This window comes from Panthera uncia, assembly GCF_023721935.1.
Source record: "Panthera uncia isolate 11264 chromosome A3 unlocalized genomic scaffold, Puncia_PCG_1.0 HiC_scaffold_11, whole genome shotgun sequence".
Classification (NCBI taxonomy): Eukaryota; Metazoa; Chordata; class Mammalia; order Carnivora; family Felidae; genus Panthera; species Panthera uncia.
In genome coordinates, this window is record NW_026057578.1 from 88,623,644 (window position 1) to 88,651,547 (window position 27,904).

The window sequence follows — 27,904 nt, forward strand, 5'->3', positions numbered from 1 at the left end:
AGATACCAGAGGTGTCTCTCTCCCCGAACAAGGCACGTGCGGGCCGGGTGACCTGTCTTTCCAGTAGGCCCACACTCTGGATCTGTGATCACGCGCCCCCCACCCATAGCTGAGCCTGACGCGGCGGTGGCTCATGCGCCTTTCCGCCCCAGCCTCTAGCCACGGACCACACGTCCCATCCCTGCCGCCCGGCCCCGCCCCCTGCCCCGGGCGCGCCCCTCCAGTTTGCCGGCTCGGGTGTCGGAGGGGCCGCGCCCGCGGGCCGCGGGCGCGGATTGGCTGCGCCGCGGCGGCGGGCGGCCCGTGGGCGCACACACCCTCCCCGTGCAGCCAATGGGCGTGCGCGCGTCACTGACCGAGAGGCCCGCGAGCCGGCAGCCCCTCAATAAGCCACATTGTTGCACGAAACTCCGGAGCAGGAGTCCCGGGCCGCCGCTAGCGCCGCCGTGTCATCAAGCGAAGATCCGTGGGCAAGAGCAGCACGCGTGTTGAGCCGGAGAGGCCCGCTCGCCCAAGTGAGGCCGGACTGAGATTCTTCCCAAGTTGAGCCTTTGGTGATTCTGTGGTGAAGTTAGCGCCTTGGCGGCGGGGCCACCCCGACACATCGCCAGGAGTGATTTTTGGGCGCCTTCTGGGAATTCGGACTCCCAAAACCAGTTTCTGGAGACCCTAGACTCTCCTGTCAGGCGTGCCATCATCGCCTTCTTTTTGTGCCGCCCGGATTCACTGCTCCCGGCCGGGCCGCCAAGCCCGGATACAAAGCGGTCGGACCGCGCTGCCCTCCGCCCCCGCACGCGCTCCAGCCTCGGTTTCCCAACTCGGCGCCGACGGGCCGCGGCAGGATGATCGCCTCACATCTGCTCGCCTACTTCTTCACGGAGCTCAACCATGACCAAGTGCAGAAGGTAGGCAAGCGCGTGTAGGGGCGGCTGGCTCGCTTCTGACAAAGTTGTGCGGTCCCCGGCCGGCCGCGGGCTCTCCGTCTTGACCCTGCGGGGGACCGCTTCCTCCCCATTCGGGGCCGTGGGTGCGGAAAAAGTCAGGGCTGCCGGGAAACTCCAGGGCTCGAGGAGCCACGTCCGCTAGGCACCGGCAGGCGTGTGCGCGCGTGCGAGGCGCCTGGGCTCGCGCTCCGCGCGGCTCTCCGCCTTCCTGACACCCTGCGCGCGCTCGCGCTTTTTTCTTTTCTTTTCTTTTTTTTTTTTTTCCGCTGGAGGGGCGGGTCAGCCAGCACGTAGTCTGAGACTGCGGAGTCCACGTGGGTGGAGCCCCCCTTTGGCCGCCGGAGTTCCGGCGAGAGCACGTGTGGAGAATCTTGGCTGCGGTGGGGGAGGCTCCTCTGCCACGTGGGACTGCCAAGGGGCTCCCGCGCCGAACGAGCGCGTCTGGGGGACGTGCAGTTCCCCTCGGCGTTCCTCATGGCCTCGCGCAGGTGGGCTTGGGGAGAGGCCCCCTCCCCCGCCAGAGGGAGTTGGGACGGGGGCCAAGTAACTCCGCCCGCCGCACCCCCTCCCCGGAACTGAGGCGCCCGGAACTGAGGCCCCGCGAGGGGCGTACATCCCCCACCGATCGGCCTGTGGACCGCCAGGCCTGGAGTGGCCGGGGCCCGCCTCCAAGAAGGGGGCCAACTTTGGTTGATACTTCTGGTGCTCCTAAAACTTGCTCGAGGAGGATCTCTTCCCCCCCTCCCCCCCACTTTACCGTCTTTTTAAGAAAAGTTTTTGTTATGTAAACGAGCTTATTCCTGCCTTAGGCTCCGACAGGTCTGCCTACCTAGTTCTCGGCAGGTTCTTATTCTCTCTCTTTTCTCTATCTCTCTCTCTCCCTCCCTCCCTCTCTCCCTCTCCCCCGCCCCCCCCCGTCTCTCGCCAGGTCATTTCCATAAGAAAGAGCTTCTGGCCCCGCCGGGACCAAGCTCTAGGTGCTGCGGGATATGGGGTGGGGGTGGGGCCCGGCCCAAGGTGCAATCACTCTAGGGAGTATTGAGTTTCTGAAATCCTGGGGATTTCTGGAGTGGCACCTGACCATGCACCTCAGCTAGGACTTGAGAAGAGGGGATGGGCTGAGGCGGAGGTAGAGGTGTCCAGACCTGTGAGGCAATGACAGCGTTGCTCAATTGCATACTTGAAGCTTCTGTGTCTTACAGGGAACACAATTTTGGGAGAATGTCTTGACATAAATTCGGTGCGGGGACCTGCTCTTACACCCATTCTGGGGATTGTGAGAGCAAAGGTGGGCTGCCATTATGGTGCTTTCAGAGCAGAGACACATGAACCCCCATATAAAACATGGCCATACTCAGCCTCAGACTGGAGTAGCAAGCAGCGGGAGGCTGGTTTAGTTGAGTTTTACTCTGCTTATAAAACGGCTGTTGCTCTCTCATTCCTGGGATGTAGCTCTGCTCTGCACGTTAATGCAGTTTATTTAAGAATGTGTCTGTGAGCCGGCAGGATCTTGGCAACTTCTTTCGGCTTCTCTGCCCAAGAAGTGAGTTAACCCTTGGGGAAGACTCATCCCTTGGCAAATTCTAAAGCAGGAAGCTGGAGGATTATTAATCCAGGGGAGGTCTTCTCGGATGCGTGAATATCAGACCAGGACGTTTTAATTCTTTTACAAATTGTCTCCTACTCCAGGGGAGGGAGGCTAAGACCTGAACCGAGTCATGGAATGGTTTGGGGGCCATCTCTTTGGTCCCAGAGTGGAGAGATTATTAGCCAGGGTATCTGGAAATGAGTTCTAATCTCTGTTTTATGGTTTATTAACCTCAGGACCTGAGCAAGTCACTTTGCCTCTTTGGCCTGCTGATTTCTTTTTGTGTCTTCAGCAGGCTCCACGCTCAGTGCGGAGCCTGACATCATGACCTGAGCCAAGATAAAGAGTTGGAAGCTTTAACTGACTGAGCCATCCAGGTGCCCCTGGTTTCTCTTGGTAAAAGGGGAATGACAGCAGTGGTCCTGTCCACTTTATAGAGTTGTGATGATTAAGCACAGTAATGTAGAAATGTCTTTCTTGTAGATTACTCTTATCTACACTCACAACTTCCTTTTACCCTGTGAAGTATCTGGGGGGAGACAGGTGTATTTCCTCTAAATTACCAATGGAGGCAGAATAGAGTCAGGCTCTTAACTTACCAGGTGTCAGAACCTGGGGCTTGGCCTCCTGGCTTAGGTGAGCAAAGCTGTTTGATTCCAGCTGCAATTAGATAGGAAGTAGGAAGAGAATCAGAATATTTTGGAAGCATCTTTTCAAGTTGCTGCTACAAGGATGACTTAGGAAAGAAGGATGAAGCTTGAGTTTAATTTTAGAGTCTTTTGAAAAGGTCTTGATTTGGACTCTTCTGAAATCCCCATTATCTTACATATTCTGGGTTGTGGTCTGAGGCATGGAAAACAGATTCACCTGCCCAGAACTGTCACCCGCCTCCCTTCCCCCACCCCCTGCCTCCAATTTGTATCCTGATGGACAAGCCCAATGTTTTGTACCATTAGGAGGAGAGTAAGCGTCGTTTGCTCACTTTTGCCGATGAATGCTTTGAAACTCAAGAGCAAATACTTACAGCATCTACTGTGTACCAGGCACTGGTTTAAGCTCTTTACATTTGTTAGCTTATTAACATTCATAACAACCTCACAAAGTAGATGCAATTATTGACAGCATTCCTGTTTTACTGGTGAGGAACGAAGGCACAGTAACTTGTCCAGGGTCACTAGCTTTTTTGTAAAACCTGGGAATTAAAGCCATGCAGTTGGGCTCCAGAGTCCCATGCTCTTGACCACATTCACCTGCTTCTGGGAACAATATTGGACTCCATCCTAGCCTGTGTCTGCATTCACTCTTGGATGCTGGCAGCACCCTCACTTAGCATGCCCAGAAATGCAACTAGCTCTTCTCTTGGTTGCATTAATGGCACCAGTACCCTCTGGCCATTCTGGCTGGGAGCTTTGGACTCATTTCATTGACTTTCCTTTCTGATTGCTACACATTTGTCAACCGGTGTCTGGCTTACTTCAGAGGCCTCCTAGGGTTTCTCTGTTTCCACTCTCTTTCTGGAGCCAGACTGGAACATTTCAGAAGCCTTTTAACACCGCATGCTGAATGCCCCCTGACTCCTTCATATTCTGTATCTTCACTCCCCGAGGACTTGCTTGGCCATTCCTTTGAATGCCACACTCTTCACACTAGGTGCTTTTGCCTTATCATGGCATTTTTATCATCCCACTATGCATCAGAGTTGGTAGTTTTCAGTTCCAGTTCCTTCCTCAGGACAGGGAGAATCCTGGCTGTTCATCTTTGTAGCCACAGTTTCTGGCTACCGATGTACTCAATAAGTGTGAGGATGAGGGAGGGGACCTTCCTGGAGACAGCAGCTCAGCAAGGGCTGTGGGAAGGGGAGGAGGGTGAGAGGCAGATTGGGGGATGGCTAGTTCTGAGCTGAAGGGATGGGTGGATGGGGAGACATTAAGAGAGAAAGGCAGTGGGCTCTTCCTTCGTCAAGGCCCAAGGTTGATCCTGAGAAAAGGTGGGGGGGGGGGCTGGGGGGCACCGGGAAAAAGGCAGAGGGTAAGGGTGTTTCCTGTCTGCCAGCAATCAAGGCTTTATGCTCTGTCTGTGGAGAGATAGAGGATTCTTTTTATTAATTGAGGTATAATTAATATTCAAGATACAGGGTTTTTGCCGCTTGGGAATGAGAATCAGTTTTAACCATGGAAGTGAAATGAAGTGTGCATGCCTGCCTTTAGCCATTGGCCAAATTATTTAACATGCACAGACTGGTGACATATTTTCACTCCAGTTATGGAATATAGATAGCTCATTCGGGCTTCTTTCTGTGTGAGTGAAGGGTGGCTGTCAACTCTGGACTTAAGAGTGGGAGGAATATCTTGGAAGCAGAAAATTCAGCAGAGCCCCTAAGAGTCAAGATAGACAAGAGTTTTAATGTTTTCTGAGAACTTATTGTGGGTACCAAGCCCTCTGGCTACTACGTGGGAAACTGAAACTAAGACCCCTTTCACTTGTCTGGTGAGATAAGTTAGTAGTGAAGAGAGGGTGCCTTACCATGGGGTGAGGAGTTAGAGACCTCCAGAGAACCTTGATGGGCATGCCTTGAGCACCTGCTATGTGCCACTAATCTTCAGATAAGGGGTTAAAATACCAGGAGTCAGTACTGATCACAACCTTACTGAGATTAGTTTTGGCTGAGTTAACTAACATTGACAGGTACAGTTTTGCGTTTGTTCAGCTTGTATGTACCACTTAGCATCCTAATACTGTCTCTTCCCTGCTCAGGAGCAGTTGATGGTGGTAGGAATATTTTGTAACTTTTGCTAATCATCCATTTTTTTTGTATCACCAAATTTCTATTTCAGAGAGCTCCGGGAAGCACTTTTCTTTACCATTGAACTAATTAAAATTCCCTTTGAGGCTCCTCAGATAAAGCCAACTTTTTTTTTTTTTTTTTAACATCACTTTTCAAAGTTGAACTTTTCCAGCACTGTGAGGAGGGTGAGGGCAGTTAGGGGCCCTTTTCCAAGGGGAATCAAAACAACACAAACTGCAACAGTTTTCTCAAAATCTGGCAGCCAGAGTAAGGAGATCTGATGTACTAAAAGACCTCAGGAACCCCAGAAAACTGGCTTCCTTTGTTCAGATACTTCTTTAAAAGACGACTCTAGATAATGGGTTCCTCATTATCATTGTTGAGTTTTGCAGTCAGCAAGTTTGGTTTGTTTTCCAACACTGTGTGTTGTCTGTCTTTTCCTTTCCAAAGCAGTGGGGGGCTGGGGGTTGAGCAGATCAGATCCCAGAGTTCATTGGCTGAGTCTTAATATCGCACACCACAGATCACAGGCTATGCTTTCTTGTACTGGAGTGGTTGTTTCTGCTTGCTTCTCAAGCAGGTCTTTCAACTGCAGGGCTGTTGGCATTTTGGGCCATGCAGTCTTTTGTGAGGGGTGATCCTAATCTATAGTAAAGAGCAAGGATTCCCACTGTACCCAAGTTGACAGGGGCAAAGCCTGTGTTTTATTAGTTTCTTTGTTTGGTTTTGTTTTTGTTACTGCTTCTTTTGAACCATAGTTTTCAACTATTGGTGATTTTGCCTTCCAGTGGACTTTGGTAATGTTTGGAGACATTTTTGTCTGTCACAGGTTAGGTAGGTGAGGATACGTTATTGCATCTAGTAGGTAGAAACAAGGGAGGTGCTCAATCCTACAACACACAGGACAGTCCCCTTGCAACAAAGACTTTTTTGACCCCAGATATCTGTAGGTTGAGAAGCTGTGTTAGAAGAGCATAGTTCATCCCCTCCTTCAGTTTTATAGCGCATTGTTCATGGTCATAGAGCTACTTAATAGCATCTGTAACTAGGACCTTGGCTGTCAGCTCTCAAGGTGCCAGGACATGGGACAGTCATGGTAGGAAGTGGTCTTTTACAAAAGTTGAATTTGAGGTGAAGTCTGCAGACCATGGCAGTCAGCAGATGTCCATGACCCCTGGATAATGGGTAGGTTACCTGGGTTACTGTTTTTCTGTATTTAACCAGAAGAATGTGGGCAATGTAAGCACTCCAGGAAGCCCATGGGAGAGAAGTCTGCTCAGTTATCCACAAGAGAATCTCACCCTGGTTGTTGCTGGGATTTTCATGGAGGCCAGGCATCCATCAGGCTTCTGAACAAAGCAGGCGGATGAGCTGACAGAACATGAGTAAAGGAGCTACTATAGCTGGGGGCAGAAGAGAGAGGCCAGTGATACCCACCAAGGGCCAGTCCAGCAGTCATATTGGGAGAAGCTGTGTGGTGAGTGATAGAGCCAGTCTCCTAGGGTTGAGTCCTGGCTTATGTAACCAGCTTTGTGAACTTGGGCCAGTTAATTTAACCTTTGTAGGGCACTGTTTCTTCCTCTTGTAAAATGGAGAGTTTTGGGATTAATGCCTTAATAGGGTTATTGTAGGGATTAAAGAGGGTTCATATATAGGAAGCTCTTGGAGCTGTGCCTGACACATAGTCAGTTCTTCATGTTTTAAATATTAGTACATAGAGAATTACAAGCATATAGTACTACACTCTTAGATATCCTACTGTGCTGTCATCTGGGCAGGAGCAAAAGAGGCCCTTTTTCTTTTTTCCCCGAGGGCTTTTAGGGCATATGGATTCTGGAACATTGGTGCTTTCTGTCAGATGTCGGGTTGGAGTAGAAGATAGGGAGGGCAGAAGGATAGGAAGTTCCTAAATATGAGGACTAAGGAAGCATCCTCACCTGCCCTCTCTGCCATCTAAAACTGTGTCTTTCCTGGGCATAGGAGAACCATCCTTAAGTTCTTTGTCTAACTTGGTTTCCTCTGGGAAGTAGCATCTCCACTGGAGGGTCTCGGGGATGCCATGGCCACTGGTGTACCACAGCTTGAAGCATCCTCCGTGGAAGGCATGACTGATCACAGCATCAGTTCCACCCTTTTCACTGTAGAAACCTAGTCCCCTCCTCTTTAGTCCCTCCCCCAAAGGGCAGAGGCTCCCAGGGCAGTTGCTGAGACCACTTATGCTGCAGTTGGCCAATGAGATGCTTGTTTACCCTTCCTTACATCTGCCCCAGACTCTGACTTCCCACTGGGAAGCCGCTTGGGGTGGGGGATGCCCTGGGCTGTTGAGTCATGGTAGGTTTTGGTCCCACTGATCCCTGGAGTTTCACTGAAAGGAACCATCAATCTCATGTTATTTTGGCACATCGGGTAGAGGATCTGTGGCCATCTTGGGTCTCAGCAGAGAGCTCTTTGCCCCTCATATACAGACTCTGGGCTGTCTAGTGTGGCCCTTCCTGACACTTGGGTACCCAGGGCCCTTTCTTGACAAAGCCCAAGGCAACCTTCTTTGTGGAACCCACACTTGCCTTCCCCGATCCCTGTATAGGCTTTGTCTTGTCCAAACCCAGTTGGGAGTCTTGGCCTTGTTGCCCTGAAATGCTGCTCTCTTTTAAGGGTGGTCATGCTTTTTGCACTTTTGTCTATGGGTCTCTAAGCATTTCCTTGATGTTCCTTCCTAGGAGTGACCTTGGTTAAAACTTACCTTGGAGTTAACCAAGAGAGTGAGTCAGGGCTGAGACCTTGGCCCTTGGTGCCCACCCATCCAGCCTTCCTGCCTCTTCTCACCTTAGCTCAGTGACTCCACCCTGGAGGTGGTTCATGTGCTTCAAAGGCCTTATTCCCAGACTCTTCCTTCTGGCATCTCATATTGTCTGATAGAGGAGTTAAGCCAGATAAGCCATCAGGGTTAAATGAGGGCATGTGAAGCTACACTTTTCCTTTTTCCCATTTGAGAGACTTCCTCCTCCTGCTTCCTCCCAAATTTTCCTGTCTCAACCCCTTCCAGGGAAGCTTTCTAGCCATGTCTCATCAGTTCCTCCATCAATACCTAAAGCTCCTAAAATAGCAAACATTTCTAAGTGCTGGGCTTTGTCTATGCACTCACACTCAGGCCATCCTGAAGCAGCCCTCTCAGGTAGACATTATTATTACCTATTGTTCAGATAAAGACAGCAGGGTACAGAAAGGGACAGCACCTTCCTTGTTCAAGGGCCAGCCAGAATTCAAACCCAGGCAGCCTGACCCCAGAACCCAGACCCTTAAGCCCAGCCTGGGGCTGCCTGGAACAACTGGAGATGGCCACTTGTGTTTCAGTTTCATGGGGCTGTGAGTCAGGTGTCATTTGGGACCTTTGGATCATCTAGTTCCAGTTCTTCATTTTATAGATGAGGAAACCAGGTGCTGTGTACCGAGTGACCAGCCCAAGTTTATATAGGACAAGCCCCAGAGCAAGAACCCACTTTCTTGGTCCCTGTTTCCCTTTTGGCACCAGTTGTGCAGCATGAGCTCTTCCCATCAGTCAGGCATGGGCTCCTCAAGAACAGAGGCAGGATTTGCCTTGCGGCCTGTACCTAGAGTAACCCTATAATTTATTGTCCAAACTGGGCCACTTTGGGTAAAAGGGGACACTGTTAATACTTACGCTGCTACCTCAGTGTAAACTGAGCTCGTTCTAGGCTAACTGGACATATGGTTGCCCTGTCTGTGGTGGCTGTGATTGTGGGGTGGGCGGGCAGACTGGGAAGGTCTGGGGCAGGACATGGTGCGCAGGGACAGATCCAGAGGGGCTCAGTGCAGCAGGTGGACACCTGGCAGCAGGCAGGAGTAGGTCGTTCAGACACGAAGCTCAGGGGTAGACTCAGGTCCCTGGCATGGGGCTATCCAGGGAAGGCAGAATCTGACACTTCGGGGACCTGGGGGACTGACCAGGGCAGCCAGGTAGCTGTAGAGGAAACCATGCTGCTGCCAGGGTCATGTGCCGTCAGGGCTCAGGTGAAAAACAGGGTTAGGCTCTGAGCCCCTAGGCATTCTAGAATGGCTAGCTCTCCCCTTTACCCAGGTTACTCTCCCACTGCTTCGGCACACTGTAGCCCCTTGTATGTGACTGTGACATATGATTTGAACACCTAGTGTATCTCAGTACTGAGATAACTGTTGGCATCACAAGTGTGAAGTTGGGAACGTGCGTGAGTGCCTTTAGTCCTCTGGGACCAGCGAGGGTGGAAAGACACAAGGTATCAAAAATGTGTTGGCAGCTGGGAATTTGGGGAGACACCATTTGTTCTGGGCCCTGAAGGGCAAGTGGGAGTTTGTTAGACCAGAGTAGGAGAACATTCTAGGTGTGGGGTCAACATGTATACCTTTGTAACCTTTTTGAGGCACTCCTTAGAATTCTATTGATGTGTGCATGATTTAAGGGATTGTAAATCTGTATTTTATTACGGTGAAAGGAACTGCCTACTATCTGCCCTTACTTTCAGTTTGTAATTACTTGCTGACATATTTGCCTCCCACCAATCGACTGAACCCCTTGCAGGCAAATACTGGGGTCTCCTTTCCCCTGGCGTCCTCTGCCCCTAGCACACTCCATTTAGCGCTCAATTAATGTGTGTAAATAACTGTGCCAGGGTCATGTACACCTGGGACATATCATCACCATGCTGCCCAACAGCTGGAACAGAATGTCTGAGGACAGGAAGGTCCCGAGACCCATCCATGTCCCAAATCCCATCTCCTGGACCCCTGATGGGTGCTGTTGCCTGAGGTCTGTCTGGCTGTAACTCCAGGCAGCTGAGGCAAGAACTGGAAGAACAGGAAACCCTGTGACTCACACGGAGGTGCAGCAGGATCCCGGAGGAGTGGCCTATAAGCCTCTAGGTCAGCTCCACACTTAGCCTGGCGCCCCAGGCTTGTGAGTGCGTGGTGCGTCAGCTGGAATCTCCCTGAGGTGGCATGGTGGCCCCAGTGAGGTTCTGCCTTGTCCCATCCTGAAGAAAGTGTTTTGGCAGATCTGTTACTTTTGGTTGGCTGCCTTTCAGAGGAAGGAGCCTTAAAGAATCCGGGATCTGCTGTGTCTTTGCCTCCTCAGTTTATCTTTTTTTCTTTTCTTTTCTTTTCTTTTCTTTTCTTTTCTTTTCTTTTCTTTTCTTTTCTATTCTTTTCTTTTCTTTTCTTTTCTATTCTTTTTTCTTTTCTTTTCCTTTTCTTTTCTTTTCTTTTCTTTTCTTTTCTTTTCTTTTCTTTTCTTTTCTTATCAGAAACATCTGGCCTTGGCTTGGCAACATTACAGGATAAACTTGCTGCTCTTTGCACAGCCTTGGTCCTCCCAGGAGAAGTCTGTGAAGGCATTATTATTAATGAGGTCACTGACAGTAGTTACCTGGGTTTCCCAGGATGGGCACACCTGTGCCCTAGGTTAGGGCACTCAGCTGACCACTGGATGTTGTGGGGCCTGCCAGGGACTTGGCCTGTGGTTTGGGGAAGCTTCTCCAAGCCTTGGTTTCCTTGTCAAAGACTTGAGGTAACACTGCAAAGGAATAATGCAAAAATAAATTCTTTTGAAACTAAGTTGCAAGCCTGTGTCAGCATGTAGAGTCACTGGAAGGCTGTGTGTGGCTGCATTTAGATTATGGCTCCCCTCTCTGGTCTGACCTCTTACAGACTTCTTTGATCTTCTTGGGCCCTCTTGACCATGAGTAGGGGGTAGACCAGGGCCTTGACCTTTATTCGTCCTGTATTTTAAAACTGTAGTATAATATACACAAGAAACTGAAAACAGCAGGTAACCACCACCCAGATACAGTAACCGATCATTACCAGCACTAAGTATAATCACTGTCCTACCTTCTGTCAGCATAGATCTGTTTCTGTACTTCATATAAATGGACTCATAAGGTATGTCCCTTTCAGTGTCTAGCTTCTTTTGCCCAACTTTATTATTTTTTTATTTCTTATTACAAAATTTTTTTTAAATGTTTATTTTTGAGAAAGAGAGAGAGAGAGAGAGAGAGAGAGAGCTCGAGTTGGGGAGGGGCAGAGAGAGAGAGGGAGACACAGAATCTGAAGCAGTCTCCAGGCTCTGAGCAGTCAGCACAGAGCCTGACACAGGCCCAAACCCGAGAACCGAGAGATGATGATATAAGCTGATGTTGGATGCTTAACCGACTGAACCACCCAGGCACCCCTCTTTCACCCAACCTTATATTGTGAGATTCATCTATGTATGTTGCTATATGTGTGGTAGGTGGTGTTTTTTGTTTTTGATTTTTTAATTTAAATCCAAGTTAGTTAATATATAGTGTGATAATGATGTCAGGAATAGAATTTAGTGATTCATCACTTACGTATAACACCCAGTGGGTAGGTGGTGGTTCTTAACAATTGCTGTATAGTATCCCTTCTCCTCTACCCCCAACCCTGTTTCAACTGTCTGATTTAAAGCAGATGAGACCAGTCAGAGCCCTTCAAGAGGGTGCAGACTTTCTGAAATTTCTTTTCAGAAACTTGTATATATACAAATATACAGGTCATCTGTGTAGATGGCCTGATTATATCTTTGGGACAAGAACGTGAGTGCTAGGAAAGTTAAAATTCAATCAGTTGGTCTGCTTGGGGTCTGGAAGAGGCTAAAGAGTAGCAGTCAGCTGCTGTCCCTCCAGCACCTCCTGGAGCCTGGGGACAGAATGTCCAGCAGTGCTTCCGGGTGGCCCTGACGTTACATGCCTGTGGAGTTGCTTTCTTATCCATTTTGTTCATTTGAATTCACACTTCTGTTGAAGAGGATGTGTCCTGTAGGGATGGCTGATGAGCATTTGCTTGATCATGTATTACTTATTATTTCTGCTTACTAAAAGGATTAGGTGATCTAGTTCAGCTTTCAGTAAAAGGAATAGACAAGGGTGACTACCAACACGCATGGAACTAGGGACGGTTCACTGGAGTGGAGAGCAGAGCTCTGAGTTTCCTGGCAGTCTGGGCAAAAAGGACAGCTGTCCTTGAGGCAGTTGTTTTCATTTCATGGCCTGTGGCAGGAAGCAGTGACTCTGGGCAGCCAGACTTTCTCCTGGCACCAAACCCTACAGAAATGTAAATGGTCAGTAAATAACACAGCAACTTTACACAGTGGGGTGACCTTTATGATCCTTCCTTCCCGTGATCCCATGACTAAAAGTGGTAGGTTTAAATCATACTAATATGAAGACATTGTAGTAGGGAGTTAATGTAATACAGTGAGGTGAGTAGTTTTCTGGTCCTAGAATTCATAATGTCTTTCCAAGATCTTGGCCCACACCTTCTGAGCCTTTTCACATAATATCCCTACTCTCCAGGTCAACATCTATCCACTGAAATGTATGTTGGATATGTGTTCTTAGCCCAGAACAGTCTCCCCTGCATGCCAGTCTCACCGGCCACTTACTCACACCTGTGACACTTCTGGGGCTGCCTTGCATTGTGCTCCCTTTGTTATCTACTGGGATCCATCCTCCATTCATTTCAGAGACATTCATTTGTTGGGTCTAAAATACGATTTGAGTTCTGTGCTATCTTGTAAAGTCTTAGAGAATAGGAATCTTGAGTTCTTTTAAAAAAATTTTGTTTGTGTGTGTATATATGTAATGTACCATTCAGTGGCATTCAGTACATTCACGTTGTCAAACAACCATCATTACTATTCATTTCCAGAATTGATTTCTTCTATTAATTTATTTATTTTTTAAAATTTTTTATTCATTTTTGAGAAAGAGAGAGACAGAACATTAGTTGGGGAGGGGCAGAGAGAGAGGGAGACACAGAATCCAAAGCAAGCTCCAGTCTCTGAGCTGGCAGCACAGACCCTGACGTGGGGCTCGAACTCAGCGAACTGTGAGATCATGACCTGAGCTGAAGTCGGACGCTTAACCGACCAAGCCACCCAGGCGCCCCTGATTTCTTTTAAAATCATGTTCCTGTACACTGTAGTGCTTTGCATGTAACTGGGTTTCATCACAGGCTATACAATGGGAGAAACTGGGGTTGAAGCAATGGCCAGAGTTCTGGGGTTGAATGATACAAATCTTACAGAGACAGATGTTGAAATTTAAGGTTTCTTCCACACTTCCCTTTGAAACCTCTTAAGGTATTCAACTTAGGATTTGTAATACTTTGTATAATCAACTGTCAAAATTAGAATATTGTTGTCTTCTGGATCTGACCAGTTTGGTCAGGACTGTTTTTCCCACTGGGATCAGACAGGGCGGCTTTAGGATGTAGGCAGTGGCCACCAGCCATTCAGTTGGAATTGGCCTGCAAGATGACATGGGCCCTTGTGGACCAGCAACAGGATTGTCATTTATTGTTTTTGACAATAGAAGAAAGTATCTGGGTGATTCAGATCGTAGTCTCGGCTGTGTGACCTTGGTCAAGTCTGCCCCCTTGGCCTCAGTCTTTCCAAGGTCCCTTTCTGGCTTCCACCTGTAGGCCTTTCCTTTCAGGACTTCCCCATGCCTGACCGGGGCTGTGTCTCCTCCACCCAGGACACCGCACACTTTTTGGTGGATCTTTTGTGAGGGTGACCTGCTCTCTCCATTCTCTGCATCATTGCTGTGCCATAATTTCCCCTCCTTTTAGGGCTAGTCTGGAGGAAAATGTGGACACTGAAGGAGACAGGCTTCTCATTTAGAGTGTTACTCATTTCATAAAGAGTATGGTATTAATTTCTCTTTAGAACTTCTCCTGCCTCTACTCACAATCCTCTAGAGGAAACAGGGATGTTGGACTGGTGTGTTAGCAGAAGAAACTGACCAAAATTGCCCAATGAGGAAGTTCTAGTCTCAAGATTGCTAAAGAGATGTCATTTAAAACTGCTATCAGGGCGCCTGGGTGGCTCAGTTGGTTAAGCATCTGACTTCGGCTCGGGTCACGATCTTGTGGTTTGTGGGTTCAAGTCCCACATTGGGCTCTGTGCTGCCAGCTCAGAGCCTGGAGCCTGCTAAGGATTCTGTGTCTCCCTCTCTCTCTGCCCCTCCCCTGCCCGTGCTCTGTCTCTGTCTCTGTCTCTGTCTCTGTCTCTCTCTCTCTCAAAAATAAATAGACATTAAAAAAATTTTTAAACTGTTACCACTTTTTCTTTAACACACGTGCTTGCCTCCAGGCAGGGAGGTGGCCTTCTAATACCTCAGCCAGGCTTTGCTTTCAGCCTGCCTCTGTTTCCCCAGTTTCTCCTTTCCCTCTTTCTCCCTGCTAGAGTTTTAAAGAGAAGCAGCCCAGTGTGATAGGTCACACATCCACCACAGAAAGAGAAAGAACAGTTTGGGGAAACAGCCTCTCCTTTTGTTAATCCTGAATGTGACTAAGGTAGGGTTAAGAAGTGTCACTGATTTGCTGACAGTGCCACTGGCCAGTGGGGAGTCTAGCAGAAAAAGAGAACGGTTAGATAGAGCTTTAGGTCCATCATAAAGCCATTTATGCCAGTGACTGCTGTGTGGCACATTCATCCCGTTTTACAGGGAGGAAACTGGGTCTCAGAGAGTGACTCATCCAGTGTTACATACCTGTACATATGCTACAGCCAGGATTTGAATGATTTTTCTGATGCCACAGCTTGGCTAGACCATTTCTAACCATGAAATGAGGGTTGGCCTGAGTGATTCTGCTTTGATAGTTTCCAACCACCTGAATGTTTCCAACAAGTATACAGGGTTTAATCTTTCCAATTCCCAGCACCCAGGATCAACACAGGATTATTTCACACTTGGCCTAATGTTCTTATTAACTACTGACTTCCAAAGACTACAGGTAGAAAAATGGTAGAAATGACCTTAGGCAGTATTGACCAGAATATAGTCCACCATTCTCACATTATTGGCATGGTGGTACCAGCCTAAGGAGAGGGGAAGATGTTTGAACTTCTAAAGGTATCAGTCAGTTTGGTCAGTCTGGAATGAATCTCTGGAATTCTTAATGTTTTTAAAAAGCTCCTCATGTCAGTCATGCTGATGTGTCGCCAAGTTTGGGAACTCTTATCCCACGTGGTAGAATGGAGACTAGACAGAAGTTCTCAGAAAGTAGATTTCTCTCAAATTGAGGAAACATTTTTTAACACCTAGAGCTGACCAATAGTAGCAGCTAACCACCTTAGAGTACTGAGCCTGTCATGCTTGGAAGCATTCAAACCTAGGCCTGATGGTTGTTGGGGTAAGAGAGACAAACCTGACAAACTAGACAAAACAACAACAACAACAACAACAAAAACCACGTGATGCCCCAAGGGCATTTTTAAGGGTACTTTTTAGTTGCAGTCCTACTGCCCTGCGTCCATCTGATACCTCTTAAATGACTTTGTCCGTGATTCTGGGCCTGGTGCTCCCTCCCTTTGGCTGCACAGTGGGAGAGGTTGGCAGGATCTTGCAAAATTGCATTCACTTTCTTCCCAATCTAGGAAAATCGTCTTTGTATGGAAGCTGTTTCTTGTTTCTGGCTCTTAGCTTCCCTTGGCCACCCTTCACCCAACCCAGCAGTGCCAGCCAAGGCTGGGTGGGCCCCGCAGAGTGTTTAGGAAACTATAACTTTAGGCGATTAAGCATTCCTTCCTACTAAACTCAGGGTGGCCATATCATCGTGCTGTGAAGAAGGGGAAGTTCGGGCCAAGGTGCTCTTGTTGCATTTTTCAGAGCTGTCCCATTTCCTTTCTTTGGTCTCATGTGTTAGAGAGGAAATCAAGACCCCAGGGTCATCCAAGAAACCACAGGACAGGTGAAGTAAAGGTGGTGGTCCCAAGTGCCTGGCTTTAGAGCCAGATGCACCTCAGTTTGAATCCTAGCTCTGCCCCTCACCATCAAGTGGCTTGTAAAACAGGGGTGTAGAAGTTTTACAAAAGGGCAATGGCAGTCAAGTCAGTAAAGTCGTAGGATGGTGTCTGGTAGGTAAGAAATATTCGGTACGTGTTTAGCTACTGTAACAATCATCGTCATTGTTTTCATCTGTCACCGGACACTAAAAGATGACTATACTCTTAGGTAAAAGGCAGTGTGACTTGAATTAAGGCTGTTTACTTGTTAGTCTTTGAGGGTTAAGGATGAGAAGTATAGACTGGATTTCCAAGCAGCCTGTCACAGCTGAAGCATCAAAGTTAAATGAACAATGGCTGCTGTAGAACTGTGGCCAGTCCACCTTTGCTCTTTCGTGTACATGACCTCGCCCTCCGAGGTCGTGGCCATGCAGCCTCTTAATAAAGCAGTACAGGCTTTGCTTTCCTGGCTGGCTTCCTTTGTAACACCCAGAGCCATCCGTGCTGGCGGTGGGGCCAGCTGGGGCGGGATGGGGAGTAGCGGAGTGGGTCGCAGTGAAGCTTCTGGCACTCTACTTCTCTCTTTGCAAAAGTAGTAATATGGGAGCTCCAGTTTTATCATGTGGCAAACTCATGACAATGTCCAGAGACATGTCTGCTGCCTCTACTGCCCTCTGATCTGCCAGACCATTCCCCTGGGCCATGCTCTTTGCTGTTTGACCTTTGTATCTGCATCAGGGGATGACTGAATAGAAGATGGCCTTTTTAGTGGGCATGGCACTGTAGTGCCATTCGGCCTGTATAGTCTAGTCCCAGCCTGGCCCTTTGCATCTCTGTGACTGGGCACGTTGCTATCCCTTTCTGGTAGAGTGGAGGTGATAACATTGCCTACCTCACAGGGTTGCTGTGAGGGTTACATGAATTCATGGATGTAAAACCTTGAGAACAGCGTCTGTGCCACATATGGGTTTACTGTTATTACTCAGGCTGCTCTTGGACATGGCCCGGTGTTGGTCCCTGGTCTGGTGGCCCTGGGTTATGTACATTAGCTTTATCAGCCAGGAGGCAGTGTTCTGGGCCAGCCCAGGTGTCCCCGTATCTGGAGCAGGAGGCCTCTGGGGTGATTAAAGTTGTCCTGGGCCCAGGGTCACCGGGGATTTGCCTCCCACCAACAGGGAGGGGACTTGAATGGTGTAGGGCTGAGGTTGTGCCCTTTTACCTCCTGGGGAGCCTCAAACATTGTGAGGGAGGCCAGGTATCTCAGGAGCACTCTGGCTGTCCAGTGTTATAGGATACCCGGATCAGTGGTGGGGCTGGTGTCCACACAGCCCTGAGAGGCTGAGGCTGATGGTGGGCTCATGGCAAATGACGTGCCAGGGGCCTGAGGTCAGCAAACAGAATGGGCGATTGGGTTCTTCCTGATATAGACCGATACACTTGGATAGTCTGTGGTGGCTTTTCAATAAATGCTGGCCACAAGCATGTTCTGGGAAATCCTCATTTCTGCAAATTTGAAACCCAGCCTGACAAGCTCAGTTCCTCTCTGTTGCCCGGGGAGGGAGAGAAGTGGCTGACTGCTTTTCTCTACTCCTACCTTGCTCTTGCCCACCCTGTGTAGGCAAGAGTCGCGTCTCAGTGTTGTGTTTTAACCACATGGTGGTTGTGGAGCAAGGTGGGCTGACTCACCAGAGACTCTTGGCCTGGCTTGTGGCTGTTTTTAGTGTTTTACTCCACACTCTGATCTTTCACCTTTGGGGATTTTATTTATTTTTAATTTTTCACCTTTTGGGATTTTTGAAGAATGATCAAAGATGAGTCTTGAGCAGGATATTTGAAATGATCCAAGGAGGGCCAATCTTTTTGTTCTACAGGGGCAGAAAGAGGCCCAAAGGGGAGGATGTGCCCCAGACCCCATAGGGAGTTAGGATACAGCCTGGAATAGAGAAGACGTGAGTAGGGGGACTGTCTCTGCTGAACAGACTGAGTTCTTTTCTCAAAGGATTAAGCACCTTTTGCTGTTCCTCTGGAAATCTTAGGCTGCAAGTTTGGTTAAAAAAGAAATTCTAGATGGCCCAACAAAAAAGGCTGGAAACTGTAACAGGCTATAATGCTAACAAGCACATTTGTCTAGAAACTCTAATTATAAAAATGTGTGCTTCTTTGTCAAAGTTGAGCAAGAGCAGGGGCAGGCAGGTGCTTACTTGTCTCCCACAGGAATAACAGGGGCAGTGGTCATCAGCCAAGCTTTGCCCTTGGGGACCCTGACATTTCAGAGCAGGGAATAGCAGGGTTGCTTGAAGTCTCTCAGTTTGCTGATGATGCTGAGAGGACTGTAACCTTCACCCCTTGAGGGGGCAGCTGGGGCTTGACCCGAGGTCCCTGATTGTGTGTGGTCTACCCTTCCATGGACAGCAGTGTCACCTGTCCTGGACACTGCTGCTGAGGATAAGGGTATTGCGGAAACTTGTGTGCCTCCTTGGATGGAAGTCTATCAGACCTTTTCCTGATAGGAGAAAACTGGGACCAACCATGGCCAAGGCAGACTAGAACTTCCAAGGAGGAAACTGTGAGAGGGACTCCTAATGCCTCTTTGAGTAGTAAATCAAGTACATGTAACTTTATGTTGGGAATAAGATCAATGACATAAATAGGGAGAGCTGTCTCTGCCTCTGAGGACAGGAGAGCTTGTGTTGCTATTTATGTAGAGGCTCTATTCTGTGTCAGCCACATGCCAGGGATGCAGGGGTGAACACACAGATGTGGTTCTTCTTGGCCTTGGTGCTTATGGTTTGGACACCAAGAAATTCATATTATGGATGGTGTTGTGAAGGGAAAAGTCTGAGTTTTTGGAATAATGGGAGGCCTGACTGTTTCATTAGAAGGATGGGAGGCCTCCATGGAGAGAGGTCTGGAGGGGGCTGAAGAAATGGGATGGAACAAAGAGCTGTGAGGGCCCCTGTGCACGGGTTCCGAGGCAGGGAAGGACTGAACCAAGGGTAGGGTTTGCACAAGGAGTGCAGAGACATGCAGTGAGCTTAGGAGGTGGCGAGAGGCCAGATCATGTGGGGCCTTGGAAGGATTTCAGGTTTGGTTCTCATCAGAAGCCACTGGAAGGTTTAAGCAGGGGAATGGTTAGAGTCTGGCTAGGGGTAGAAAATAGACGAAAGAGGTAAAGGCAGAATTGGGGATTGTGTAAGTGAGGCAAGAGGAGCCGGCTGCTCGGCCTAGGGTGGGGGATAATGGGATTGCCATGACTGGCCTCGAGGTGTGTGGGGAGCAAGGAGGGTTAGTAAAGAACCCCAGCTCCCAGGATATTGTCACAGACCCTTAAACTCAGCCTTTCTGGAAAGAACTCTTCCTCTTCTCCACTGTGCCTTTCCCCTCAACTTCACCACTCTCCAGAAATAAAGTTAAACCTATTTTTTTCATTTGAGAAGTTTTGAGTTTAGTATTTTTTTTAACAGTCTTGTCAAATAGATTCCAAGTAAATGGTCTTTAATAATAATTTTCTGTACATAATAGACTTTATTCTTTTGAAGGGCTGAGTGATGTTCTACCACATAGATGGCAGTACCAACTGATTTAAACTACAGGTCTGTACTCTTGTTTCCCCCTTTGCAGGTGGACCAGTATCTCTACCACATGCGTCTTTCTGATGAGAACCTTCTGGAGATCTCTCAGCGGTTCCGCAAGGAGATGGAGAAAGGGCTTGGAGCCACCACCCACCCCACTGCTTCAGTGAAAATGCTGCCCACCTTTGTGAGGTCTACTCCAGATGGGACAGGTACTGCCCTGGGGCAGGGGGTGTTGGCTCTGGGTGCTCCATTGCTTGGGGAAGGTTTGGGTGGCCTGGCTCAGGGTCCCAAAGAGCGATGTGTCAGTGAAGGTTCTTTGGTTTCACGCATCAGAAACCAGCCCTGGCTAGGTTAAGCATACAGGAAATTTAGTGAAGTCTAGGGTGGGGTAGACAGGAAAATGGGGCAAGCAGGCAACCATTTGTTTCCTGTCCATGTGCTGAGACAGGCTGATTGGCACACTCTGTCCTCAGGGTGATGGAGGACAAACACATTTAAGGGGGTCACAGCCATGGGCCAGGGCAGTCACTCTACGTGGCACATTCCACAGCCTTGCTGGAGAAACAGTACAGTACAGATTGTCCTAGATTGTTTCTTGAACTCTGTGAGAAAAGAATACTTGAGGTCCACATACACTTGGGACAACGTGAAGAGCCACGGTGCAGCTTAAGGTATTAAGGGCTCTGAAGGTGTGCGCATGACCCCGCCAGGCTTTGTTTAATCCCCTTATTTGGATATAGACCCTAGCTTTCATGATGCAGCATCCAGGAAACCAGAGTAAAAGGTCATGGTGAAGGTAGACGTTGGAAGGTAGGTTGGGCTAGATCACAGAAAGCCTTGCGTGCACACCTGAAACCATGTTTTTCTTCAGGGAGTAACCAAGTTCTTGAGGGGTGTGGGCAGAACGGCAGCAGCAGCAGCAGTGGATGACGGGCAGCTGGTAGAAACAGAGCGTGGCCCTGGTGGGATGTGCTGGGCAGACACAGAGGACTCAGAGGTGATGCTGGGATGTCGAACCCTGCTGTCTAGGGGTGGCAACATCCTCAGAGAGGGGACGCAACTCAGTTGTGTCAGCACATTCACACTGCTTGTTTCACTTACTGCTCACAGTATCCATTCGTTTTAGGGATGAGGTACCTGTGGGGGCCGTGAGGGGTGAGCAGTGTGGGATAACTACCCACATGCGGAGGGTTGGGAGAAAGAGCCCCAAGGACAGCTGCCAGGGCAGTGGAGGAGCCAGCAAGCACAGATTCCCGAGAGCCTGAGGGAGGAGAGGCTTATCCATGCACCATATGCCTTCAGATTTTCTATCCCATGTGGGCCATTGAGGCTAACCTGCCTGAGAGCCTCTGGGGGCCTGGTTTGTCTGACAAGACTTTGTACCTTCCTACGATTTGTAAAACAAGTATGTTTACCCTGGGACTCAGCCTGGACCCGGCACTGAGGGTGTGACCTTGTTCAGGGTTGTTCTGAGTATATGTCTCAGCCCTTCCATGAGTTCCTTGAGGTGAGTGGCCTCCTCCAGTTCTTGGGTATCCCTCGTATACCCTCCAGATTGGCACTGTTTACTGTACCTGCCACTCCCTCTGACCCGCAGCCACACCCGCTTCTATTGTTTTATTTGACATTCTGATAAATTTACTAGCTCCTTCAGGCCAGGGACATTGTTTTATTTCAGATACAACCACAAGGCAAGTACCCTGAATATTTACTAAATTTTTGTGGGCTAAGACCTTTTCTGAGCACCTACATGCAGTAACTCATTTACTTTTGATAAAACCCTATAAGGTAAGTCCAAATTTTGTCTACTTTTTTTTTTTTTTTTTTTTTTTTTAAGAGGAGGAATTTGATGCTTGGATGGTCAAATAACTTGCCTAAGGTCACACAGCTAATGAGAGGCTGAGTCAGGATTCAAACTCATATATGCCAAAGGTCAGGCATCAAGACTGCACCCAGCCCATTGTGTGTGTGCGTGCACGCGTGAGCCTGTGCACTCAGCACCAGAGAACACAAGCGCAGCTGAAATTGTTTGAAATGTGGTTGGGGCTGGATGTCTGGCTTAAGTATAAGTAGGTGAATAAATTTGCTGAGGAGAACTAGGTTTGGGACCGGCGTTTAAAATTCTCACTGCTTTCCTGAGCTTGGAGGCCTGGACACCTCCCTCTGCCTCAGAGTTTGCATCGATTACTGTGCTATGTGGTCAGTGACTCTTCTTCCCTGACCTCAGGCTGGAGTCCTGGGAGTCCCGTCTGCGTGCCAGGCTGAAGCAGCAAGCATGTACTTAGCCTCCATGAACGTGAGGTGCCTGGACTGAGGATAAGAGTCAGAGGCTGACTCTCGCAGCCTTCTGGAGCAGAAGGATCTAGGGCAAGATCCGTTTTGCCTGACCTCCTTTCCACACGGAAACAGAGATTTTACATGACTTTTGTGATACACAGAGTGCCTCTTGATAATGTCAAACTCTACAGGGTAAATGGGGATGACGTGTATTGGAATGTTTTATTCACTTAAGCAGAAGCAGGTTCTGCCTGAGAGTGCTGGAGACCAGACTGTAGGAACCCCAGCCCTCAGCCCCTTCGTTTCTCACTTGCTGGGGTCCTTGGGCCAGCTCCTCACCTTAGCTCTCCAGGACTCGGCTTTTTCTCCTTTGTAAAATTAAGTGGTGGATCTGGCAATCCCAATCTGTTCTACATTTGTACTAGAACCAGTGTGCTAGTTATCGATGTGCAAAAAAAGTTCTCTGAAATACTGTGATTGGGGAAAACCCCTTAGTGTCCATCAGTTGGGCTCTGGTCAATTCATGCAGAAAATAGTCCTTTGCACCCATTATAAAGCATGAGATAGACTTACCTATATTCATACTCTGTAAACTCACATATATTTATGTGTGTGTGTACAGGTACATAAAGTCCCAAGGACGCACACTGAACTATTAATAGTAGTTTTCCTGGTACACGAGGTTGGCAATAACTAGTCAAGTTGAAGGTATGTGTATTTGATAACTCAGTAATACTATGTCCAACTATATTGTCACTTGAACAGACTTCCATATGAACCCAAGGAGGCATGTTCAAGAATGTTCATAACACTGTTGCTTATAATGACAGCATATTGGAAACAGTTTATGGAATATCCCTGTGGATGGAATAACTATGTGGCATGTTACATATGTGAACATATATTAATACAGATACTTCTAAAAAACAGTGAGTGAAACATTGGGGAAGGACACATATCTCCTAGTTGGATGTAACTTAAAAAAAATCCCTCAATGTCGTGCATTGCTTATGGACAGACACACATCATGAAATTATTAGGCTGTAATATGGAATATATACACAAGATGAATGATAGGGGTTGCTTTTGGAAATCAAGAAAGGAAAATGAAATTGGGGAGGAGAACATGAGGGAATGCAATTTAAAATGGTCAACATCAAGGTTTTATGCTTTGTTAGTGCTGGCTCAGAGTTATGGAATGTGGCATTAAGGACTGACTTCTTCAGTATGTAAAGCCTATGAAAAATGAAATTTCTGGGGGCGCCTGGGTGGCTCAGTTGGTTAAGCATCGACTTCAGCTCACATGATCTCATGGTTCGTGAGTTTGAGCCCCATGTCAGGCTCTGTGCTGACAGCTCAGAGCCTGGTGCCTGCTTCAGATTCTGTGTCTTCCTCTCTCTCTGCCTCTCCCCCACTCATGCTTTCTCTTTCTCTCTCTTAGAAATAAATAAACATTAAAAAAATATTTAAACAATGAAATTTCTGCTTTGTTATTGGCACCCCAGTGAAGGGCTGAGAGGGGAGACCTTGGGGTCAGTTGTTTATAGGGATCTCTGCCTCTCCCCTAGATTGGTCACACAGCCCATGGGGCCTTGCTGCTGTGTTTGCTTCCTGGCCCAGGACACAGCCTGGGTTCTGTTGCTGCTACTGGTGGTTATGTGTCTCTCCCACAGAAGGCTAGGGGCTTTACTCAGGTGATGACTTTTCCACAATGTCCTTCCACAGCCTGTTCCTTGCCAGTATTATTTTTTGAATCTGGGTGATTAAACCTGGGATCTAAATCTCTGATCTAGAAGGACCTAATCTTTAAGTCAGTGGCTGTCTAACTTTTCTGGACTACAGGCTCATACCAAGAAACACATATGTATAATTATTTATGTACAGCTGGAACAAGTTTCAGGGGCCAATGTCTACTGTTAAGTGTGATGTAGTCAAATACATTGCAGTCCATTCTTTAAAAAAAGCTGCTAGTCAGGAGCTGCTGAGTTTTTTCCAGCTTGCAGTTTGAAAGCTACTGCCTTAAAGGCTCCTCACCCAGTCTTGTCCTAGACTGGCATTTGTAAAATTGACTACTTGGTGGGGAGGGAGGTGGTTTCAGGGGAGTGTGTCATGAGGGGTGAGGATAGAATTCTAGTTTAAATGGGGTTGAATTCAAGCTGTGTGCTTTAGAGCAGCTTAGAACAGGTTAGAGCAGTGTGTGCCCTGGTCCTCCATTTTCTCACTTGTAAAAAGAACCATCAGGGGGTTGGTGATCCATGAATTAAGGGGGATTGGATATGTGACCGTCTCATGTTCTGTAAACATGATTCTGTGTGGCCACAACCCACCTCTGTGAGGCATGGCCAGCACCAAGTTCACTGAGAGAGGGCCCTGCATTTTGGAGCGAGGACCAGGTTCCAACTCTTGTTTGTATGGGCCCCAGCTGTCTAATGGTAGTGAAACTCATGGTAGAAAATGTGGGAGAGACTTCAGGAAGTTTCAGGCCATCCATTTATGATGGAGGCCTCCATTAACACTGAAGAAAAATGAACCTCCAAGTCATGGTTTGAATTCTGTGTGAGAAGGAAGGGAATGCTAGTGGCCAATGAGCCCGTGGGGACCGATACTAAAACATCTACACTTCATAGATTGTGTGGACCATGCAATGCAAAGAAACATAGTTGGCACAGATAAAGATGAAATATATGTAGATGGGCCAAGAATATCTTATTCACATGACTGTCAGTCAGAGTATATAAAAAAAATTCTCCCTCTTCCTCTGCCTCTCCTTCCCCCTCCCCACCCCCACCTCCCATAAATAGTTGAAAGATTTCTATAACAGACATCTATATACGGACTATCTAGATTCTTCTATGTTGGTATTTTACTAGATTTGCCTTACCACACTCCTCAGTCCTAACCCATCAGTCCCTCTTGTTTTATTTGATGCATTTGCAAAGTAAATGACAGAAATCAGTTTATTTCAACCCTAAAACTTCAATATGCACATTACTAACTAGATTTCAATATTTGTTGTTTTTAATGTAAAATTTACATACAATGAAATGACAAATTGTAAGTATCATCTGATGAGTTGACAAATACATAATACTTGTAATACAGTGTATATATCTAATACAACCTCCACTGAGATAGTGGACATTAGCATCAGCCCAGAAAGTTCCCTCGTGTTCCTTCCCAGGCAATCCCTGTCCTTGACCCCAGAAGCAATAACGTTAAAATTTTCCATGTGTATTAGTTTTGCCTGTTGTACAACTCTCCATAAATATAGCCATTTGGTATTTACTCTTTGTGCAAGGCTTCATTTATCCGTTATAATGTCGGCTTTATTCATGTTGTGTAAATCAGTATTTCATTCCTTTTGGTTGCTGATTTCATGGTATGATTGGAATCCTATATGACATGCATACTGATGGACACCTGGGCTGTTTCCAGGTTTCGCCTATTAGAACTAAAGCAGCTGTGGACATTTTTGCACGAGCCTCTTTGTGGACTCACGTTTTCATTTTCTTAGGTCAAAAACTAGCAGTGGGATTTCTGGGTCGTAAAGTTTGGTGTATATTTAAGAAACTGCAAGACCTTCCCCAAAGTGGTTGAACCCCATTCCATTTTGTATTTTACACTCCTACCAACAATGTGAGAGTTCTGCTTTTCCCTTATCCTTACCAATATTTGTTTTTTATACCCTTCCCCTCCCTTTTGTTTTTTGCAGTACAGCATTGAATAAAGAAAGCATTCATTTGTATCTGCCAGGGACCTCATCATCTCTGACCTCTCTGGAGGCAGCTCTAACCTAAACTACGGCTGTGCTTGTGTTGTGGTGCAGCCCCACCCGCAGTCCTGTCGGGGGGCCTACTGCATACATCACAGGGATGTGGCTTTCAGAGGACAGTTCCATCTTAAGAGTTAACGTAAGAATAATTGATACCATTTAATGAGTATCCACAATGTCTGTGATATGCTATTCACATAAATAATCAGTTTTATTCTCCATGCAAACTCTGTCAGAGAGACATTCCAATTTAAAAATAAGGTGATTGAGGCTAAAAGAAGGTTGGTGATTGCCAAGGTCACACATGGCCAGTGAATGGCAGAGGTGAAGAGTTTGGGTTTAAAGATTTAAGCAGATGTAGTCCTCACTCCGTGCCCATTAGGTTCATAATTTACATCAGCTCATGTTGCTGAACAAAAGTTTCTAGAGCAAATTGGACTAGCATCTTTGTAAATACATCATAAATACGGGTTGGCTTTGTACCGTCAAAATAAGCTCAAGTACAACCCACACGAGAATCTACGAATTTTTCAGATGCAAGTCCCAATTTAGAAATAAAATATCTTTGTAGTGTTTTTATCACCCTCTTGTTAGGCAAGATTGTTTAGATATAAAAATGCCTTGTAAGGCAGAGTGAGTTGAAGGCTTTGCTGTATTGATCATCTGATACTTCCCCACTTCCCTAAATTGTTAATTATTTTCACAGGTGACTACATCTTTACTATCTAGCCAGATTGAACTCCTTGGAGAGTAGGGGATGATGATGATGATGATGATGATGATGATGATGGTGATATTATAACTGTAGGCTTATTAAATGCCAACTACTGTGCTAAGCACTGTATTTGAGCAATCCCATTGATTCTGACAGTGACCCAGTGGGAGGCACTATGAACCCCATTATATGGAAAAAGAAACCAGATTTGTTTGATTAGCCAACTTGCCCAAAGTCACATAGGGAGCAAATGGAAGCGTTTGATTTTAAGCCAGCCAGCTGTGTGCCAATGCTTGGGTACTTAGGCACATCCCAAGCGGTGCATTTTATGCTTATCTGCCACCTTCACCCTCCACCCCCTGCTAGCACAGTGCATTCATTCTCCTAGTAACTCAGGTCTATCTCTTCAGTTTGGCTCCAAAGAGTCCCCACCGAGTCTGGTCCTCTGTGAGGCAGCACTGTGCTAAGCTGCCTTGTGCCCTGCCTCTGAAGAGTGAAAATCGTCCTTGGAGAGGTAAGGCTTACACAGATGAAATGATTATAGAATGATACTCAGTCATGTAATGCAAGCACATGATATGATAAAAACTAGGCTGCTGATAGGTTGCACAGAGGCTGTTAAAACCCGAAAGGAGCCCTTATCTTGGTTGCTCAGCATTATATCAACAGGCATGCAGTGGAGTCAGATCAACCAGCACACAACACAAGTTAGTGGATTTTTATGGTAATAAGCCAAAGATTGTACTGATAAGAGGCCTTCATATAATATAGTAGCTAGAGTTTATTGAACATTTACATGTGGCCGGCATTGTGCCAAACACCTCACACATTCATTGCATTGAATCTTGGCCCAGAACTGTGTGTGTGTGTGTGTGTGTGTGTGTGTGTGTGTGTGTGTGTGCATGTGCACACCCCTGTGCCTTGGGGAGTGGAGAGGTGGTGCTGGCTAGAGAGAAGGTTATTGCTATTCCATTTTAACAGATGATGAAACTCGAGTGTCAGGTTTCTAATAATTTACTTGGAATTGTATGACTAATATACGTTAAAACCGGATTTGAACCCCTGGTCTGCCTGCCTGAAAATCTTAACACACTCAGAGCCTACAAAGTATTGAAACATATTTTAATCCTTTGAAGGGTGGTTTCACATCTATGGAGTGAATGTAACACTTCTGTGACTGGAACATATTTCGAGCTTAAGAAACGTTTCCTGAGTATCAAAACACCAGGATGGTGCTTTCTGGTGGTGTTCTGGGAGGTTTGGGGGGCACCTAATGTGTTTATGTCCTCCAGCCCCTTTCCTTCAATTGGTGCAACTCTGTTTTTCTCCAGTTTTACATTTTGGCATTTGGCATCTTATTGCTTAAATGATCAGAAGACCAATGGCGTAGAAGATCAGATTACCCCATTCCTTGATTGCTGTAGACCCAGCATTGACTGTGTCATTT

At 47.3% G+C, this 27,904-nt stretch overlaps 1 protein-coding gene across 1 annotated transcript in view; it reads left to right on the forward strand.

Moving 5' to 3' along the window:
• Positions 1 to 404: 404 nt before the first annotated feature.
• The window catches only part of HK2 (hexokinase 2), a 62,671-nt gene continuing 35,171 nt past the window's right edge, over positions 405 to 27,904 (forward strand). Inside the window, exons 1-2 of the mRNA XM_049651789.1 lie at positions 405 to 905; positions 19,740 to 19,902. Of these exons, the coding sequence (XP_049507746.1) occupies positions 843 to 905; positions 19,740 to 19,902 (226 nt within the window). The 5' untranslated portion in view covers positions 405 to 842. The remainder of the gene's footprint in view (positions 906 to 19,739; positions 19,903 to 27,904) is intronic.